This window comes from Bombina bombina, chromosome 11 (genome assembly GCF_027579735.1).
Source record: "Bombina bombina isolate aBomBom1 chromosome 11, aBomBom1.pri, whole genome shotgun sequence".
In the NCBI taxonomy this organism is placed as follows: Eukaryota; Metazoa; Chordata; class Amphibia; order Anura; family Bombinatoridae; genus Bombina; species Bombina bombina.
The window spans coordinates 6,145,575-6,166,862 of NC_069509.1; the positions used below are offsets into that span (position 1 = coordinate 6,145,575).

Sequence of the window (21,288 nt, forward strand, 5' to 3'; positions counted from 1 at the left end):
CGACTCAGGCCATCTCTCCACATTTCAAGTGTATAGTGTACCAGAAACTTGTGCCGTGACCACTCGACAGCAGGCGAGGTGGGCGGAGCCAGCACTCCATGACAGGACCCAGGTAAGGGCAGACTCTGCTGACCCTAACTCGACACTATCACCTTTTCCTTGGACCTTGACTGCCCAGTTTGCCCAAGACACCCTGACTGACCCTTCCCTGGCTAGTTAGAGAGAGAACAGGGACTGACCCTGGAGGTTTGGAGGATAAGAGGATAGAGTGGAAGAAGGGGTTGCTGTACCGGATCACTGACGGAAAAGGCTCCCATCAGGTGCCCAAGCGACAGCTGGTGGTGCCGCAGAACTATCGGCATCACCTGCTTAGTGTCAGGCACGATATTCCCCTGGCCGGTCACTTCAAAGTGACCAAGACCCATCATCGCCTTACCCAACTGTTCTTTTGGCCCGGATCACAGGGGACATTCGACACTACTGCCAAACGTGTGATACCTGTCAGAGGGTGGGCAAGAGGAGTGATTGCTCCAAAGCTTCCCATTATCCCCTACCGATTATCTCCAAGCCCTTAAGTAGGATTGCCGTAGACCTGGTGGGACCACTACCCCGCCCCAGTCTTTCTGGTAAGAGATATATCTTGAGTCGTAGATTATGCCACCCGGTACCCGGAGGCAATCCACCTGACCAATATCCATGTGGAGACAGTGACGGAGGCCCTGATTTGGATATTTGCCAGGGTGGGTTTCGCTCTGGAGATACTCTCAGACCAGGGGACTCAGTTCACCACTGACCTGACACAACAGCTCTGGAAGCTATGTGGCATAATACCCCTGCATAGCTCCCCATACTACACCCAGACAAACAGACTGTGTGAAAGGTTTAATAGGACCCTGAAGCAACTGTTTCGGACGTTCGCAACCTCTCACAAGGATTGGGAGAAATTTCTGCCCCACCTCCTGTTTGTTTACCGGGAGCTGCCCCAGGATTCCACCGGATTCTCCCCCTTTGAGTTATTGTACAGGAGGAGGGTGAAGGGGCCACTAGACTTACTTAGAGCCCAATGGGAAGGAGTGAAGGGGGAAGAGGAGAGACCTCTTGTCATGGTTATTTCCACTGCACTGTTCCTTTAAGAATTCTACCTGTCAGCTCCTGCCAAGTGCTATTTAAGCACCTCCCATTCATCCTAACATTGCTAGGTTATTTTGTTGCAAATGGTGCACTCAGCACGTACTGACAAAACTCCAAGCCTCACAGCTTAACTTTTCCTCCCAACTTCGTTTGGATTACTTTGACTCCTGAGATACAGCCGCCTAACCGGTTCTACTGAACAATTCCAGTCATTCTGTTTCTATCCGGTTTACCGCTGCAGCTCCTGCGGTCTCACTGACTTGTAATAGCTGTTCAGCGGGCTGACGTCATCAGCTACAGCCCGACTGCAGAGACCGCTCCGCTCCGTGCAGCACAACAAGGATCAGGTTGTATGAGTTGTAACTGTTGCTTGATCATATATATATCATACAGACTACCACTATAGCTAATACTCTGTGCCGTAACTGTTACACTCGTTGCCTACCTTGCACTTGCTTGTTGTTTTGCTCCGCACATTGCAGACCAGTTCCAGGTATACTGCACACTCCTGTACACGCCCTGCAAAACTTAGCTACACATCAGTTATATATGTTAAAGGTTAGATGGGCAATATCAACTCACACAGTTATACACTATAGGCCTCCCAGTGTTTAACTGTGTGTGACAAAACCACATGTTTAGCTCTGCTACAACCAAACCAGAGGGAAGATAACTAAGAGAACCCTGACACCTCTGTTGTAGGGTATGTTTTAGCTCTGAGGGACCGGCTGAATGAGCTCATGGACGAAGTCTGAGAGAATCTTCAGGGGGTACAGGGGAGGCAGAAGAGGTGGTATGATTGTACCGCTTGGAACTGTACCCTGGTTGTGGGACAAAAAGTTCTGTCCTTGAAGCCAACCAAGGCAGACAAGTTTGTGATATTACCTACCTGGTAGCGAAATGTTCAGATGAAAAAATCCAATGAACCTTTCATGTGAATATGCTCAAAGGGAAGGTCCGAAGAGGTAGCCGCTATATGTGCTCCCACAGGGAAAGACTCGGAGAGCCGTCCCTTGCCGGAACTACCCGAGTACCAGGGAAGGTCCAAAGAGGTAGCCGCCATATGTGCTCTCGCCGGGGAAGACCTGGAGAGCCTTCCCTTGCCGGAACTACCCAAGTGGGCTAGGGACAGCGTAGGCATTGAGGTAGTCAGGTTAGATGAGTAGCTAGGAACCTTACAGAAGGAGCAGGTCAGGAGGGCCCTTAGACAGTGTCAGGAAATGTTCTCCACACCCCCTGGGTACACTACCATGGCAGTGCACCGTGTGACAGGCGGCTTACCGGGTACCTGAGGCACTTAGAGATGGGATGAGGAAGGAAATCAGGGAGATGCTCGACCAAGGAGTCATCAAGCCATCCAAGAGCCCCTGGGCATCCCCAGTAGTGTTGGTGCCGAAGCTAGATGGTACGACCCATTTATGTGTTGACAATAGGAGACTAAACGACCACACCACGACTGACGCATACCTGATGCCCCTAGTTGATGAACTATTAGACCGCATTGCTCGGGAAAACTTTTTTTTTTTTTACTGGCAAATTCCGCTGGACTTGGTAGCTATTCCAATGTCAGGATTCCACACTGTCCCTTTAAGTTATAACAGCAATCTGATTGGTAGCAATGCCATTAAATACCTACCACTTCCTTTTACTCATTGCTTAGTAATTTCTCATACAGCATAGCTGCACCAGGTTTCCTGAACCTAACTGAATGTACTAAAGCCTCACCAACTCGTTCCTGATAACTAGGAAATATTGCTGTTTTTCTTCAACTTGCAACAACATTATTACCTGCTTGCTTAATATCAGCCTGAAGTAATTGTATCAAGACTGGGGAGAATTGCCGGATATCGCAACTTAACCATTTAACTACTTCTTACCCTTATCCTCAGCAAGGAATCATCTGTCAAGTCACAGCTCTAATAACTTCTGACCTGTTGTTCCAAGTAAAGAATCCGTCAAATAGACCGGACCGGATCAACGGCTCTCCTGACTCCTCCCATCTATGACATCAGGCACTACTGGACCGCGGTAAGAGGAACATCTCTCTCCCCTCTCACAGAGACACCGCTAAGGCTCTTACCTGAACTACCGAAGGGATCTTCACACACAGAGACCTCATTTCTCTATAGGATACAGCACTTCGCTAACAACGGCAGCTCTTAAGGATAAAGCTAACACTGCAGCGGTTTCAGCTGAAAACTAACCAACAAGCAAGGTAATCAAAGACTGTGCACACTAAGTATCAGGATAGTGTATATTTATAAAATCTCAGGACTGTATTCCCTCAAGATTAATTCCTCAAGGTTTAAAATTGCACTATTACAAAAATACCTAAGTTTAATTCCTTATGGTTCATTATTCCTTAAACTTAGGAATCTGTTATTTACCTCTGGTTTAGGAGTGTAAACAAAAGTTCTTAGTATATGAAGTAATATACAGAACTCATCTACTACTAACTTCACTTTATTTTTACTGAATCCTTTTTACCAATAAAGGATTTTCACATTATACAGTGATACAAATCATAATTTAAAGGTACAGCAGTTTTGTGTTCCTCAAAAGGATTTATTCCTTATATAATTACTAAGCCAGCCTACAAAATAATATGGAACCAGCTGACCTCCCTCAAATTGTCTATAACCTTTCTCAAAAGGTAGACCAACTTGCTCAAGCAGTTCGTGACATTCAGGTTGAAAATCAATCATTAAGAACCATTATAAGAGACTCTATTGCAGTGAAAACTTCACAACAAGAGATTTCCCCAGAACCCCAGGTATCTATGCCTGAGAATTTCTCAGGGAACAGGAAGCTTTATAGACAGTTTAAAAATTCCTGTCAACTATTATTTAACCTCAGGCCCAGAACATACCCCACTGAGAGAGTAAAAGTTTTAAGTACCATCTCTTTTCTCAGAGGGGAACCCAGGACCTGGGCAGATAACCTTTGTGAGAATGATGATCCTCTATTAGGTTCATTGGAAGATTTCTTTGCTTCATTGGATGAACTCTATCAAGACTCTGATGTGCAGATAACAGCAGAAGCCTCCATGAGGAATTTGAAGCAAGGTAAAAGACCTGTGGAGGACTACATCACAGAGTTCAAGATGTACGCATCCGACTCCCAATGGAACCAAGGAATCAGTTCCTCACTAAGGAATCAGTTCCGTCTTGGACTAGCTGACAACCTTAAAGATGAATTGGCACGTTTCGAATTGCCCAAGACATTAGATGCCCTGATGAAATCCTCAGTCCAACTTGATCGTAGACTACGAGAACGCAGAGCAGAACGCTTCTCCTCAGATGTTCGTCCCAAGACATCAAGTTATCCCCAGGCTCCTCATTTCACACCTATAACTAAACCAGCATCCGAATCAATGGAGATTGGAGTGCTCAGAGGACCTTTAACTCCTGAAGAAAGGCTATGCAGGAGAGTTAAAAGTTTATGCATGTATTGCGCAAATCCATTGCATACGGTACAAGATTGTCCATTACTTCAAAAGTCCAAAAGAATTAAGTCTACATATCTTAATACCTCTATACAGACTACCAATCAATCTTCCTTTAACATTTTATCTATTTCTCTACAGTGGCACCAAAGACAACTGAAGGTTGATGGCATCATCGATTCTGGGGCATATGGAAACTTCATAGATTATCACACTGTAGTTTCTAATAAAATTCCTTTGATTTGCAAAAAGAAACCTATTTGTGTGCGTGTCATTGATGGCTCCACAATTTCCACGGGACCTATTACACATCACACAGAACCGCCTCTTGTCTCTTTCTTAGGACACACAGAACTTTTATCTTTCGATGTGATTCCTTCACCTAATTTTCCTATTATCCTGGGTATTACCTGGCTTAAACTCCATAATCCACACATTAATTGGGTTCCTTTCAATATTACTTTCCCCTCTACATACTGTAGGAAACAGTGTATTCCAGAGTCTTTAATCTTACAGATTGATTCTCCAGAAGAAACTTTACCAAAAGAATATTGGGAATACCAAGATGTGTTCAGTAAAACAGAGGCGGAGAATCTCCCTCCTCATCGACCATACGATTGTCCCATTGAGTTGCAACCTGGGGCCAGCATCCCATATGGACATCTCTATCCTATGAGCCAACCTGAATTAGACTACCTAAAACAATATCTCGACGATAACCTAAGGAAAGGCTTTATAAGAACTTCAACTTCCCCAGCAGGGGCAGGGATGTTTTTCGTCCGCAACAAGGATTTAACAATCAGACCAATAATAGATTATCGTGAGCTCAACAAAAGAACCATAAAAAACAGGTATCCCCTACCGTTAATACCAGAATTAATAGAACGTCTGTCACAAGCCACCATCTACTCCAAGCTAGATCTGAGAGGAGCCTACAATTTGGTACGCATAAAGGAAGGACACGAATGGTTAACCGCATTCAGAACCAGATATGGACTCTACGAATATTTAGTCATGCCTTTTGGATTGTGCAATGCACCCGCCACTTTCCAACATTTTATTAACGATGTATTCCGTGATCTACTGGACATCTGCCTTGTAGTATACCTGGACGACATACTCATTTATTAAAAAAATAAGACAGAACACATAGAACATGTGAGTAAGGTTCTTCAAAGATTAAGAGAAAACAAATTATATGCCAAATTGGAGAAATGTCTTTTTCACACCAACAAAGTTTCTTTCCTTGGCTACAACATTTCACCTCAGGGAATAGAAATGCAGAGAGAAAAAGTCGAAGCAGTAGAAAACTGGCCCACTCCTAGAAACAAAAAAGAACTTCAAAAATGTTTAGGATTCTCCAACTACTATAGAAAATTTATAAAGGATTATTCTAAAACCGCAAAACCTCTTACACGTTTAACCAGCACTTTAATTCCTTACCATTGGGATACTGATGCTACTACTTCTTTTGCAACATTAAAAAAACGGTTCACCACCGCTCCCATATTAAAATTTCCGGACTCTAACTTACCTTATATCCTGGAAGTAGATTCCTCAGATTTTGCTTTAGGAGCAGTCCTCTCACAACAAGAAACACTAAAAAGCCCTATTCATCCTGTTTCTTTTCTTTCCAAAATGATGACTCCGGCAGAAAGAAATTACCCAATTGGTGAAAAAGAACTTTTAGCCATTAAACAATCCTTCGAACATTGGAGACATCTTTTAGAGGGCACCAAATACCCTATTAAAGTCTATACTGACCACAAAAACCTTCAATATCTACAATGCAATAAAACTCTATCAGCAAGACAAGTCCGTTGGAGCCTCTATTTTGCTAGGTTTAATTTTAATATCATTTATAGACCAGCAAATAAAAATGGTAAAGCCAATGCCCTGTCACGATTACCAGAAAAACCTCAAGACCTTAACAACAATTACCCCATCATACCTACTGAACAGTTTATTGGTTTCACTAACCAATTCCTTGAAGACATAAGGAAGTTTACAAATCAAGAACCAGATCCTCCTCATCAATCACTCATTAAGAGAGAAGATTACTATCATGGAGAAAAACTCTATGTTCCAGAAGCAATGAGATCACGCATACTCAAGACATTCCACGACACACCCCTGGCAGGACATCCAGGAATCTTACGTACAACTGAATTGATAAAAAGGAATTTTTGGTGGCCAAATATGCAGAACACTATACAGGATTACATCCAAACTTGTCCGATCTGTACCACCTCAAAATCAGAGAAAAGACCTCCATACGGTCTGCTCATGCCTTTACCTACTCCCACTAGACCTTGGCACCACTTGTCAATGGACTTTATAGTTGACTTACCTATCTCGAATAATCAAAATACCATATTTGTAGTAATAGACATCTTCTCAAAAATGGCTCACTTTATCCCGTATCATAAGCTTCCGACTTCTTCTGAAACAGCTCATCTTTTCATCAATAACATCATCAAGCTTCATGGTATTCCTCCAATTCTAAAAACTGACAGGGGTTCCCAATTCACCTCACATTTCCGGAAGAACCTCTGCAAAATAACAGGCATCGAACATAGATACACCACAGCTTTTCACCCACAAACGGACAAGCTGAACGTCTTAACCAATGGTTGGAGCAATACCTAAGGTGTTTCTGCTCTTACCACCAAAACAATTGGATGAAATTCATTGCAATGGCTGAGTTCGCTTACAACAACTCCTTAAATTCCTCAACGAAACTCACTCCCTTTTACGCAAATTATGGATTTCATCCACCACTCAATATAAGCTCTCAAGAAATAACCAATTCTCCCCTTGTTGAAGATTTTCAGAATTCCCTTTTGGACAATTTTTCCTTTATTCATAACAACATCAAAAAAGCACAAACCGAACAGAAATCCTATTATGATCTTCGTAGGAGGGTTCCTCCTTCCTATAAGATCGGAGACAAGGTTTGGTTATCTACCAAAAATCTGAAATTACAGATACCCAGTAAAAAGTTGGCAACTCTCTTCCTTGGACTTTTTCCCATCATACGGGTTGTGAATGACAACGCTGTAACCCTCCAACTACCAAACAGTATCAAAGTTCATCCCACTTTCCATGTGTCCCTTCTGAAACCTTATATGAAAACAAGACAGACTACTAATCTTCTACCTCCAATTCCACAGAGTATGAAGTCCACTCGATACTCTATTCTAGATATCATTTGGGTGAACTACAATATCTAGTCCGGTGGAAGAACTATTCTCCAGACGATGATACATGGGAACCGGCTTCCAACCTCAGAGCCCCTAGGTTACTCTCTATTTTCCATTGCAGATATCCTGACCGTCCTAGACCCACAGCTGTGGGACAGCTGCCTTGAAGGGGGGGTCATGTCAGGATTCCACACTGTCCCTTTAAGTTATAACAGCAATCTGATTGGTAGCAATGCCTACCACTTCCTTTTTACTCATTGCTTAGTAATTTCTCATACAGCATAGCTGCACCAGGTTTCCTGAACCTAACTGAATGTACTAAAGCCTCACCAACTCGTTCCTGATAACTAGGAAATATTGCTGTTTTTCTTCAACTTGCAACAACATTATTACCTGCTTGCTTAATATCAGCCTGAAGTCATTGTATCAAGACTGGGGAGAATTGCCGGATATCGCAACTTAACCATTTAACTACTTCTTACCCTTATCCTCAGCAAGGAATCATCTGTCAAGTCACAGCTCTAATAACTTCTGACCTGTTGTTCCAAGTAAAGAATCCGTCAAACAGACCGGACCGGATCAACAGCTCTCCTGACTCCTCCCATCTATGACATCAGGCACTACTGGACCGCGGTAAGAGGAACATCTCTCTCTCCCCTCTCACAGAGACACCGCTAAGGCTCTTACCTGAACTACCGAAGGGATCTTCACACACAGAGACCTCATTTCTCTATAGGATACAGCACTTTGCTAACAACGGCAGCTCTTAAGGATAAAGCTAACACTGCAGCGGTTTCAGCTGAAAACTAACCAACAAGCAAGGTAATCAAAGACTGTGCACACTAAGTATCAGGATAGTGTATATTTATAAAATCTCAGGACTGTATTCCCTCAAGATTAATTCCTCAAGGTTTAAAATTGCACTATTACAAAAATACCTAAGTTTAATTCCTTATGGTTCATTATTCCTTAAACTTAGGAATCTGTTATTTACCTCTGGTTTAGGAGTGTAAACAAAAGTTCTTAGTATATGAAGAACTCATCTACTACTAACTTCACTTTATTTTTACTGAATCCTTTTTACAAATAAAGGATTTTCACATTATACAGTGATACAAATCCTAATTTAAAGGTACAGCAGTTGTTCCTCAAAAGGATTTATTCCTTATATCCAAAGTCAGCGTTTATCACCCCATTTGGGATGAAAAATGCTCCGGCAATGTTCCAGCGGCTCCTCAATGGCCTCCAGGACTATGCCTGTGCATATCTGGATGACATTGTGATCTTTAGCGATGCCTGGGAAGAGCATCTGCTCCACCTGGGTTTCCTTGTTAGACCGCATTAGGGCTGCGGGACTGACCCTGAAGCCAGAGAAGTGTAGCATAGGGATGTCCGAGGTCCAGTACCTTGGACATCAGGTGGGCTGTGGGTGACAGCGTCCCGAACCTGCGAAGGTTGAAGCAGTTGCCCAAAGGCCCACTCCCCGAACTAAAACCCAGGTCTTGGCTTTCCTAGGAATGGCAGGGTATGACTAGAGATTTGTCCCTGACTATAGTACGATTGCTAAGCCCCTTACTGACCTGTCTAAGAAAAACCTTCCCAGTCAGGTCCTATGGTCCCCAGAGTGCGAGGCTACCTTCCAACGACCCAAGAGCTCTTTAATATCAGCACCCATTCTAGCTGCTCCTGACCCAAACAAACATTTTTGTGTTCACACAGATGCCTCTACTTTCATGTTGGGAGCAGTACTGAGCCAAGTGGGAGACGACGGCAGTAAACACCCAGTGGCCTACATCAGTCGCAAGTTGCTGCCCCAGGAAGTGGGGTACACAGCCATAGAGAGAGTGTTTTGGCACTGGTGTAGCCATGCCCGGCCGGCTTATCTTTGTTTTGTTCCCCAGACTCCACTCAGCCTAATCCCATTACTGATAAGAGGGAGTCTGGTGCCCAGGTGCAGAACATTGTGATATTTAGCAGCCTGTGACTGAGGGGTCCCTGGGAAAGTATAAAATGCCTGTGCACAGCTTAATTAAAGTCTTCTTGTCTGAGTATTGGGGGCATTTTGCTAAAGGATTGTGGGAAGCAGTAACTGGCGCACACACCCCATTGGGGTACCAAGGAGGTCCATCACACACACGCAAACCGACCAGCATCACTGCACGTGCGCACACGCAAACCGACCAGCATCACTGCACGTGCGCACACGCAAACCGACCAGCATCACTGCACGTGCGCACACGCAAACCGACCAGCATCACTGCACGTGCGCACACGCAAACAGACAAGCATCACTGCACGTGCGCACACGCAAACCAACCAGCATCACTGCACATACGCACAAGCAAACCGACCAGCATCACTGCACGTGCGCACACGCAAACCGACCAGCATCACTGCACGTGCGCACACGCAAACCGACCAGCATCACTGCACGTGCACACACGCAAACCGACCAGCATCACTGCACATGCGCACACGCAAACCGACCAGCATCACTGCACGTGCGCACACGCAAACCGACCAGCATCACTGCACGTGCGCACACGCAAACAGACAAGCATCATTGCACTTGCGCACACGCAAACCAACCAGCATCACTGCACATACGCACAAGCAAACCGACCAGCATCACTGCACGTGTGCACACGCAAACCGACCAGCATCACTGCACGTGCGCACACGCAAACCGACCAGCATCACTGCACGTGCGCACACGCAAACCGACCAGCATCACTGCACGTGCACACACGCAAACCGAGCAGCATCACTGCACATGCGCACACGCAAACCGACCAGCATCACTGCACGTGCGCACACGCAAACCGACGTACATCACTGCACTTACGCACACGCAAACCGACGTACATCACTGCACTTACGCACACACACAAACCGACCAGCATCACTGCACTTGCGCACAAGCAAACCGACCAGCATCACTGCACGTTCGCACAATAAAACAGACAAACATCACAGCACGTGCGCACAATAAAACTGACAAACATCACAGCAATTGCGCACTATAAACGCGTGTAACTGCCACATGATTATGTTTTATGGCACAAACGGACGGATGTCACTGCACGTGCGCACTATAAACGCGTGTAATTGCCACATGATTATGTTTTATGGCACAAACAGACAGATGTCACTGCACGTGCACACTATAAACGCGTGTAATTGCCACATGATTATGTCTTATGGCACAAACGGACGGATGCCACTGCACGTAAACACTAAACGCGTGTAATTGGCACAAACAGACGGATGTCACTGCACGTGCACACTATAAACACGTGTAATTGCCACATGATTATGTTTTATTGCACAGACAGATGTCACTGCACGTGCACACTATAAACGCGTGTAATTGCCACATGATTATGTTTTATGGCACAAACGTGTGGATGTCACTGCACGTGCACACTAAAAACGTGTAATTGCCACATGATTATGTTTTATGGCACAAACGGACGGATGTCACTGCACGTGCACACATGATTGGTAGGGAGTTGGGTATCTCAGCGCTCTCTTACCTAGATAGGCAGATTTCTCGCGTTTCCAGTTGGACACATTAATGAGCATATTCCTCTCCCTCACTTCAAGTATCCCCCCCGACCAATCATAGATCCCGGGGTCACCTAGCACAAGAGTGTCCTGTAAGGGAGACAGAGGGACGTGATTGGCTAATGACTGTCACATGATACAGGGGAAAAAACATTAGAGTGGGACGTGATTGGCTAATGACTGTCACATGATACAGGGGAAAAAAACATTAGAGTGGGACGTGATTGGCTAATGACTGTCACATGATACAGGGGAAAGAACATTAGAGTGGGACGTGATTGGCTAATGACTGTCACATGATACAGGGGAAAGAACATTAGAGTGGGACGTGATTGGCTAATGACTGTCACATGATACAGGGGAAAGAACATTAGAGTAGGACGTGATTGGCTAATGACTGTCACATGATACAGGGGAAAGAATATTAGAGTAAGAGTAGGACGTGATTGGCTAATGACTGTCACATGATACAGGGGAAAGAACATTAGAGTGGGACGTGATTGGCTAATGACTGTAACCAAGGGCTCTTGTGCAGTTGTCAGGGGTCCTTTAAAGGGACATTAAACCCACAGTTTGTCTTTCATCATTCAGACTTTGTCATATTCTTGCTGAAGATACAACAATGCACAGGGCATATATGTGCAACCATCAATCAGCAGCTGATGAGCCTACCTAGGTATGCTTTTTAACAAAGGACACCAAAAATGCAACAAATTAGATAATAGAAGTAACATAGCAGATGAGGTTGAAAGAAGACAGAAGTCAGATCCTACCTGAGTTACCCATTTAACCCAAGCAATCACATCCCTGAGTTCTGTTCCTAGCCAGAAATGTTTCATTGTACAGTGAGATAACATTCCTATTGCAGCAGACTATTACTCTTACAGTGAGATAACATTCCTATTGCAGCAGACTATTACTCTTACAGTGAGATAACATTCCTATTGCAGCAGACTATTACTCTTACAGTGAGATAACATTCCTATTGCAGCAGACTATTACTCTTACAGTGACATAACATTCTTATTGCAGCAGACTATTACTCTTACAGTGACATAACATTCCTATTGCAGCAGACTATTACTCTTACAGTGACATAACATTCCTATTGCAGCAGACTATTACTCTTACAGTGACATAACATTCTTATTGCAGCAGACTATTACTCTTACAGTGACATAACATTCCTATTGCAGCAGACTATTACTCTTACAGTGACATAACATTCCTATTGCAGCAGACTATTACTCTTACAGTGACATAACATTCCTATTGCAGCAGACTATTACTCTTACAGTGAGATAACATTCCTATTGCAGCAGACTATTACTCTTACAGTGACATAACATTCCTATTGCAGGAGATTATTACTCTTACAGTGAGATAACATTCCTATTGCAGCAGACTATTACTCTTACAGTGACATAACATTCCTATTGCAGCAGACTATTACTCTTACAGTGAGATAACATTCCTATTGCAGCAGACTATTGCTCTTACAGTGAGATAACATTCCTATTGCAGCAGACTATTACTCTTACAGTGAGATAACATTCCTATTGCAGCAGATTATTACTCTTACAGTGAGATAACATTCCTATTGCAGCAGACTATTGCTCTTACAGTGACATAACATTCCTATTGCAGCAGACTATTACTCTTACAGTGACATAACATTCCTATTGCAGCAGACTATTACTCTTACAGTGAGATAACATTCCTATTGCAGCAGACTATTACTCTTACAGTGACATAACATTCCTATTGCAGGAGATTATTACTCTTACAGTGAGATAACATTCCTATTGCAGCAGACTATTACTCTTACAGTGACATAACATTCCTATTGCAGCAGACTATTACTCTTACAGTGAGATAACATTCCTATTGCAGCAGACTATTACTCTTACAGTGAGATAACATTCCTATTGCAGCAGACTATTACTCTTACAGTGACATAACATTCCTATTGCAGGAGATTATTACTCTTACAGTGAGATAACATTCCTATTGCAGCAGACTATTACTCTTACAGTGACATAACATTCCTATTGCAGCAGACTATTACTCTTACAGTGAGATAACATTCTTATTGCAGCAGACTATTACTCTTACAGTGAGATAACATTCCTATTACAGCAGATTATTACTCTTACAGTGAGATAACATTCCTATTGCAGCAGATTATTACTCTTACAGTGACATAACATTCCTATTGCAGCAGACTATTACTCTTACAGTGAGATAACATTCTTATTGCAGCAGACTATTACTCTTACAGTGAGATAACATTCCTATTACAGCAGATTATTACTCTTACAGTGACATAACATTCCTATTGCAGCAGATTATTACTCTTACAGTGAGATAACATTCCTATTGCAGCAGATTATTACTCTTACAGTGACATAACATTCCTATTGCAGCAGACTATTGCTCTTACAGTGACATAACATTCCTATTGCAGCAGACTATTGCTCTTACAGTGACATAACATTCCTATTGCAGCAGACTATTACTCTTACAGTGAGATAACATTCTTATTGCAGCAGACTATTGCTCTTACAGTGAGATAACATTCCTATTGCAGCAGACTATTGCTCTTACAGTGAGATAACATTCCTATTGCAGCAGACTATTACTCTTACAGTGAGATAACATTCTTATTGCAGCAGACTATTGCTCTTACAGTGAGATAACATTCCTATTGCAGCAGATTATTACCCTTACAGTGACATAACATTCCTATTGCAGCAGACTATTACTCTTACAGTGAGATAACATTCTTATTGCAGCAGACTATTGCTCTTACAGTGAGATAACATTCCTATTGCAGCAGATTATTGCCCTTACAGTGACATAACATTCCTATTGCAGCAGATTATTACTCTTACAGTGAGATAACATTCCTATTGCAGCAGACTATTGCTCTTACAGTGAGATAACATTCCTATTGCAGCAGACTATTGCTCTTACAGTGACATAACATTCCTATTGCAGCAGACTATTGCTCTTACAGTGAGATAACATTCTTATTGCAGCAGACTATTGCTCTTACAGTGAGATAACATTCTTATTGCAGCAGACTATTGCTCTTACAGTGACATAACATTCCTATTGCAGCAGACTATTGCTCTTACAGTGAGATAACATTCCTATTGCAGCAGACTATTGCTCTTACAGTGAGATAACATTCTTATTGCAGCAGACTATTGCTCTTACAGTGACATAACATTCCTATTGCAGCAGACTATTGCTCTTACAGTGAGATAACATTCCTATTGCAGCAGATTATTGCCCTTACAGTGAGATAACATTCTTATTGCAGCAGACTATTGCTCTTACAGTGACATAACATTCCTATTGCAGCAGACTATTGCTCTTACAGTGAGATAACATTCCTATTGCAGCAGATTATTGCCCTTACAGTGAGATAACATTCCTATTGCAGCAGATTATTGCTCTTACAGTGAAATAACATTCCTATTGCAGCAGATTATTGCTCTTACAGTGACATAACATTCCTATTGCAGCAGACTATTGCTCTTACAGTGAGATAACATTCTTATTGCAGCAGATTATTACTCTTACAGTGAGATAACATTCCTATTGCAGCAGACTATTACTCTTACAGTGAGATAACATTCCTATTGCAGCAGATTATTACTCTTACAGTGACATAACATTCTTATTGCAGCAGACTATTGCTCTTACAGTGACATAACATTCCTATTGCAGGAGATTATTGCTCTTACAGTGACATAACATTCCTATTGCAGCAGATTATTGCCCTTACAGTGACATAACATTCCTATTGCAGCAGACTATTGCTCTTACAGTGAGATAACATTCCTATTGCAGCAGATTATTGCTCTTACAGTGACATAACATTCCTATTGCAGCAGATTATTACTCTTACAGTGAGATAACATTCTTATTGCAGCAGATTATTACTCTTACAGTGACATAACATTCTTATTGCAGCAGACTATTGCTCTTACAGTGACATAACATTCCTATTGCAGCAGACTATTGCTCTTACAGTGAGATAACATTCTTATTGCAGCAGACTATTACTCTTACAGTGAGATAACATTCCTATTGCAGGAGATTATTGCTCTTACAGTGAGATAACATTCTTATTGCAGCAGACTATTGCTCTTACAGTGACATAACATTCCTATTGCAGCAGACTATTGCTCTTACAGTGAGATAACATTCCTATTGCAGGAGATTATTGCTCTTACAGTGACATAACATTCCTATTTCAGCAGACTATTGCTCTTACAGTGAGATAACATTCTTATTGCATCAGACTATTACTCTTACAGTGACATAACATTCTTATTGCAGCAGACTATTACTCTTACAGTGACATAACATTCCTATTGCAGCAGATTATTACTCTTACAGTGACATAACATTCTTATTGCAGCAGACTATTACTCTTACAGTGACATAACATTCCTATTGCAGCAGACTATTGCTCTTACAGTGAGATAACATTCTTATTGCAGCAGATTATTGCTCTTACAGTGAGATAACATTCTTATTGCAGCAGACTATTGCTCTTACAGTGAGATAACATTCTTATTGCAGCAGATTATTGCTCTTACAGTGACATAACATTCTTATTGCAGCAGATTATTGCTCTTACAGTGACATAACATTCCTATTGCAGCAGATTATTGCTCTTACAGTGATATAACATTCCTATTGCAGCAGATTATTGCTCTTACAGTGACATAACATTCCTATTGCAGCAGATTATTACTCTTACAGTGACATAACATTCCTATTGCAGCAGACTATTACTCTTACAGTGACATAACATTCCTATTGCAGGAGATTATTGCTCTTACAGTGACATAACATTCCTATTGCAGCAGACTATTGCTCTTACCGTGAAATAACATTCCTATTGCAGCAGATTATTGCTCTTACAGTGACATAACATTCCTATTGCAGCAGATTATTACTCTTACAGTGACATAACATTCCTATTGCAGCAGACTATTGCTCTTACAGTGAGATAACATTCTTATTGCAGCAGACTATTGCTCTTACAGTGAGATAACATTCCTATTGCAGCAGATTATTGCTCTTACAGTGATATAACATTCTTATTGCAGGAGATTATTGCTCTTACAGTGAGATAACATTCTTATTGCAGGAGATTATTACTCTTACAGTGAGATAACATTCCTATTGCAGCAGACTATTGCTCTTACAGTGACATAACATTCCTATTGCAGCAGACTATTACTCTTACAGTGACATAACATTCCTATTGCAGGAGATTATTGCTCTTACAGTGACATAACATTCTTATTGCAGCAGATTATTGCTCTTACAGTGAGATAACATTCCTATTGCAGCAGATTATTGCTCTTACAGTGAGATAACATTCCTATTGCAGGAGATTATTGCTCTTACAGTGACATAACATTCCTATTGCAGCAGACTATTACTCTTACAGTGACATAACATTCCTATTGCAGCAGATTATTACTCTTACAGTGACATAACATTCCTATTGCAGCAGATTATTGCTCTTACAGTGACATAACATTCCTATTGCAGCAGACTATTACTCTTACAGTGACATAACATTCTTATTGCAGCAGATTATTACTCTTACAGTGACATAACATTCCTATTGCAGCAGATTATTGCTTTTACAGTGACATAACATTCCTATTGCAGCAGACTATTGCTCTTACAGTGAGATAACATTCTTATTGCAGCAGATTATTACTCTTACAGTGACATAACATTCCTATTGCAGGAGATTATTGCTCTTACAGTGACATAACATTCCTATTGCAGCAGACTATTACTCTTACAGTGACATAACATTCCTATTGCAGCAGATTATTACTCTTACAGTGAGATAACATTCCTATTGCAGCAGACTATTGCTCTTACAGTGACATAACATTCCTATTGCAGCAGATTATTACTCTTACAATGACATAACATTCTTATTGCAGCAGATTATTACTCTTACAGTGAGATAACATTCCTATTGCAGCAGACTATTGCTCTTACAGTGACATAACATTCCTATTGCAGCAGACTATTACTCTTACAGTGAGATAACATTCCTATTGCAGCAGACTATTGCTCTTACAGTGAGATAACATTCCTATTGCAGGAGATTATTGCTCTTACAGTGACATAACATTCCTATTGCAGCAGACTATTACTCTTACAGTGACATAACATTCTTATTGCAGCAGACTATTACTCTTACAGTGACATAACATTCCTATTGCAGCAGATTATTGCTCTTACAGTGAGATAACATTCCTATTGCAGCAGACTATTACTCTTACAGTGACATAACATTCTTATTGCAGCAGACTATTACTCTTACAGTGACATAACATTCCTATTGCAGCAGATTATTGCTCTTACAGTGAGATAACATTCCTATTGCAGCAGACTATTACTCTTACAGTGAGATAACATTCCTATTGCAGGAGATTATTGCTCTTACAGTGACATAACATTCCTATTGCAGCAGACTATTACTCTTACAGTGACATAACATTCCTATTGCAGCAGATTATTACTCTTACAGTGAGATAACATTCTTATTGCAGCAGACTATTGCTCTTACAGTGACATAACATTCCTATTGCAGCAGATTATTACTCTTACAATGACATAACATTCCTATTGCAGCAGACTATTGCTCTTACAGTGAGATAACATTCCTATTGCAGCAGATTATTACTCTTACAGTGACATAACATTCCTATTGCAGGAGATTATTGCTCTTACAGTGACATAACATTCCTATTGCAGCAGACTATTACTCTTACAGTGACATAACATTCCTATTGCAGCAGATTATTACTCTTACAGTGAGATAACATTCCTATTGCAGCAGATTATTACTCTTACAGTGACATAACATTCCTATTGCAGCAGATTATTACTCTTACAGTGACATAACATTCCTATTGCAGCAGACTATTGCTCTTACAGTGAGATAACATTCCTATTGCAGCAGACTATTGCTCTTACAGTGAGATAACATTCCTATTGCAGCAGACTATTACTCTTACAGTGACATAACATTCCTATTGCAGCAGACTATTACTCTTACAGTGACATAACATTCCTATTGCAGCAGATTATTGTTCTTACAGTGACATAACATTCCTATTGCAGCAGATTATTGCTCTTACAGTGACATAACATTCCTATTGCAGCAGACTATTACTCTTACAGTGATATAACATTCCTATTGCAGCAGACTATTACTCTTACAGTGAAATAACATTCCTATTGCAGCAGATTATTACTCTTACAGTGACATAACATTCTTATTGCAGCAGATTATTACTCTTACAGTGACATAACATTCCTATTGCAGCAGACTATTACTCTTACAGTGACATAACATTCTTATTGCAGCAGACTATTACTCTTACAGTGACATAACATTCCTATTGCAGCAGATTATTACTCTTACAGTGACATAACATTCCTATTGCAGGAGATTATTGCTCTTACAGTGACATAACATTCTTATTGCAGCAGACTATTACTCTTACAGTGAAATAACATTCCTATTGCAGCAGATTATTACTCTTACAGTGACATAACATTCCTATTGCAGCAGACTATTACTCTTACAGTGACATAACATTCTTATTGCAGCAGACTATTACTCTTACAGTGACATAACATTCCTATTGCAGCAGATTATTACTCTTACAGTGACATAACATTCCTATTGCAGCAGATTATTACTCTTACAGTGAGATAACATTCCTATTGCAGCAGACTATTGCTCTTACAGTGACATAACATTCCTATTGCAGCAGATTATTGCTCTTACAGTGAGATAACATTCTTATTGCAGCAGACTATTGCTCTTACAGTGAGATAACATTCTTATTGCAGCAGACTATTGCTCTTACAGTGAGATAACATTCTTATTGCAGCAGACTATTGCTCTTACAGTGACATAACATTCTTATTGCAGCAGACTATTGCTCTTACAGTGACATAACATTCTTATTGCAGCAGACTATTGCTCTTACAGTGACATAACATTCTTATTGCAGCAGACTATTGCTCTTACAGTGAGATAACATTCTTATTGCAGCAGACTATTGCTCTTACAGTGAGATAACATTCTTATTGCAGCAGACTATTGCTCTTACAGTGAGATAACATTCTTATTGCAGCAGACTATTGCTCTTACAGTGAGATAACATTCTTATTGCAGCAGACTATTGCTCTTACAGTGACATAACATTCCTATTGCAGCAGACTATTGCTCTTACAGTGAGATAACATTCCTATTGCAGCAGACTATTGCTCTTACAGTGACATAACATTCCTATTGCAGCAGACTATTGCTCTTACAGTGACATAACATTCCTATTGCAGCAGACTATTGCTCTTACAGTGAGATAACATTCTTATTGCAGCAGACTATTGCTCTTACAGTGAGATAACATTCCTATTGCAGCAGATTATTGCTCTTACAGTGAGATAACATTCCTATTGCAGCAGACTATTGCTCTTACAGTGAGATAACATTCTTATTGCAGCAGACTATTACTCTTACAGTGACATAACATTCCTATTGCAGCAGACTATTACTCTTACAGTGACATAACATTCCTATTGCAGCAGACTATTGCTCTTACAGTGAGATAACATTCTTATTGCAGCACACTATTGCTCTTACAGTGAGATAACATTCTTATTGCAGCAGACTATTGCTCTTACAGTGAGATAACATTCCTATTGCAGCAGACTATTGCTCTTATAGTGAGATAACATTCTTATTGCAGCAGACTATTACTCTTACAGTGAGATAACATTCCTATTGCAGCAGACTATTGCTCTTACAGTGACATAACATTCTTATTGCAGCAGACTATTGCTCTTACAGTGACATAACATTCCTATTGCAGCAGATTATTACTCTTACAGTGACATAACATTCCTATTGCAGCAGACTATTACTCTTACAGTGACATAACATTCTTATTGCAGCAGATTATTGCTCTTACAGTGACATAACATTCCTATTGCAGCAGACTATTACTCTTACAGTGACATAACATTCTTATTGCAGCAGATTATTACTCTTACAGTGACATAACATTCTTATTGCAGCAGATTATTACTCTTACAGTGACATAACATTCCTATTGCAGCAGACTATTACTCTTACAGTGACATAACATTCTTATTGCAGCAGACTATTACTCTTACAGTGAGATAACATTCCTATTGCAGCAGACTATTGCTCTTACAGTGACATAACATTCCTATTGCAGCAGACTATTACTCTTACAGTGACATAACATTCCTATTGCAGCAGACTATTGCTCTTACAGTGACATAACATTCCTATTGCAGCAGACTATTGCTCTTACAGTGCCATAACATTCCTATTGCAGCAGACTATTGCTCTTACAGTGACATAACATTCCTATTGCAGCAGACTATTACTCTTACAGTGACATAACATTCCTATTGCAGCAGACTATTGCTCTTACAGTGAGATAACATTCTTATTGCAGCAGACTATTGCTCTTACAGTGAGATAACATTCCTATTGCAGCAGACTATTACTCTTACAGTGACATAACATTCCTATTGCAGCAGACTATTGCTCTTATAGTGAGATAACATTCTTATTGCAGCAGACTATTACTCTTACAGTGAGATAACATTCCTATTGCAGCAGACTATTGCTCTTACAGTGACATAACATTCTTATTGCAGCAGATTATTGCTCTTACAGTGACATAACATTCCTATTGCAGCAGACTATTACTCTTACAGTGACATAACATTCCTATTTCAGCAGATTATTACTCTTACAGTGACATAACATTCCTATTGCAGCAGACTATTGCTCTTACAGTGAGATAACATTCCTATTGCAGCAGACTATTGATC

General features: G+C 40.9%; 1 protein-coding gene across 1 annotated transcript in view; it reads right to left on the reverse strand.

The window, feature by feature from the left end:
• Nucleotides 1-21,288, reverse strand: part of ITGAL (integrin subunit alpha L) — a 450,284-nt gene that overhangs the window by 216,602 nt on the left and 212,394 nt on the right. Inside the window, exon 11 of the mRNA XM_053695200.1 lies at nucleotides 11,316-11,436. Coding sequence (XP_053551175.1) covers nucleotides 11,316-11,436 — 121 coding nt within the window. The remainder of the gene's footprint in view (nucleotides 1-11,315; nucleotides 11,437-21,288) is intronic.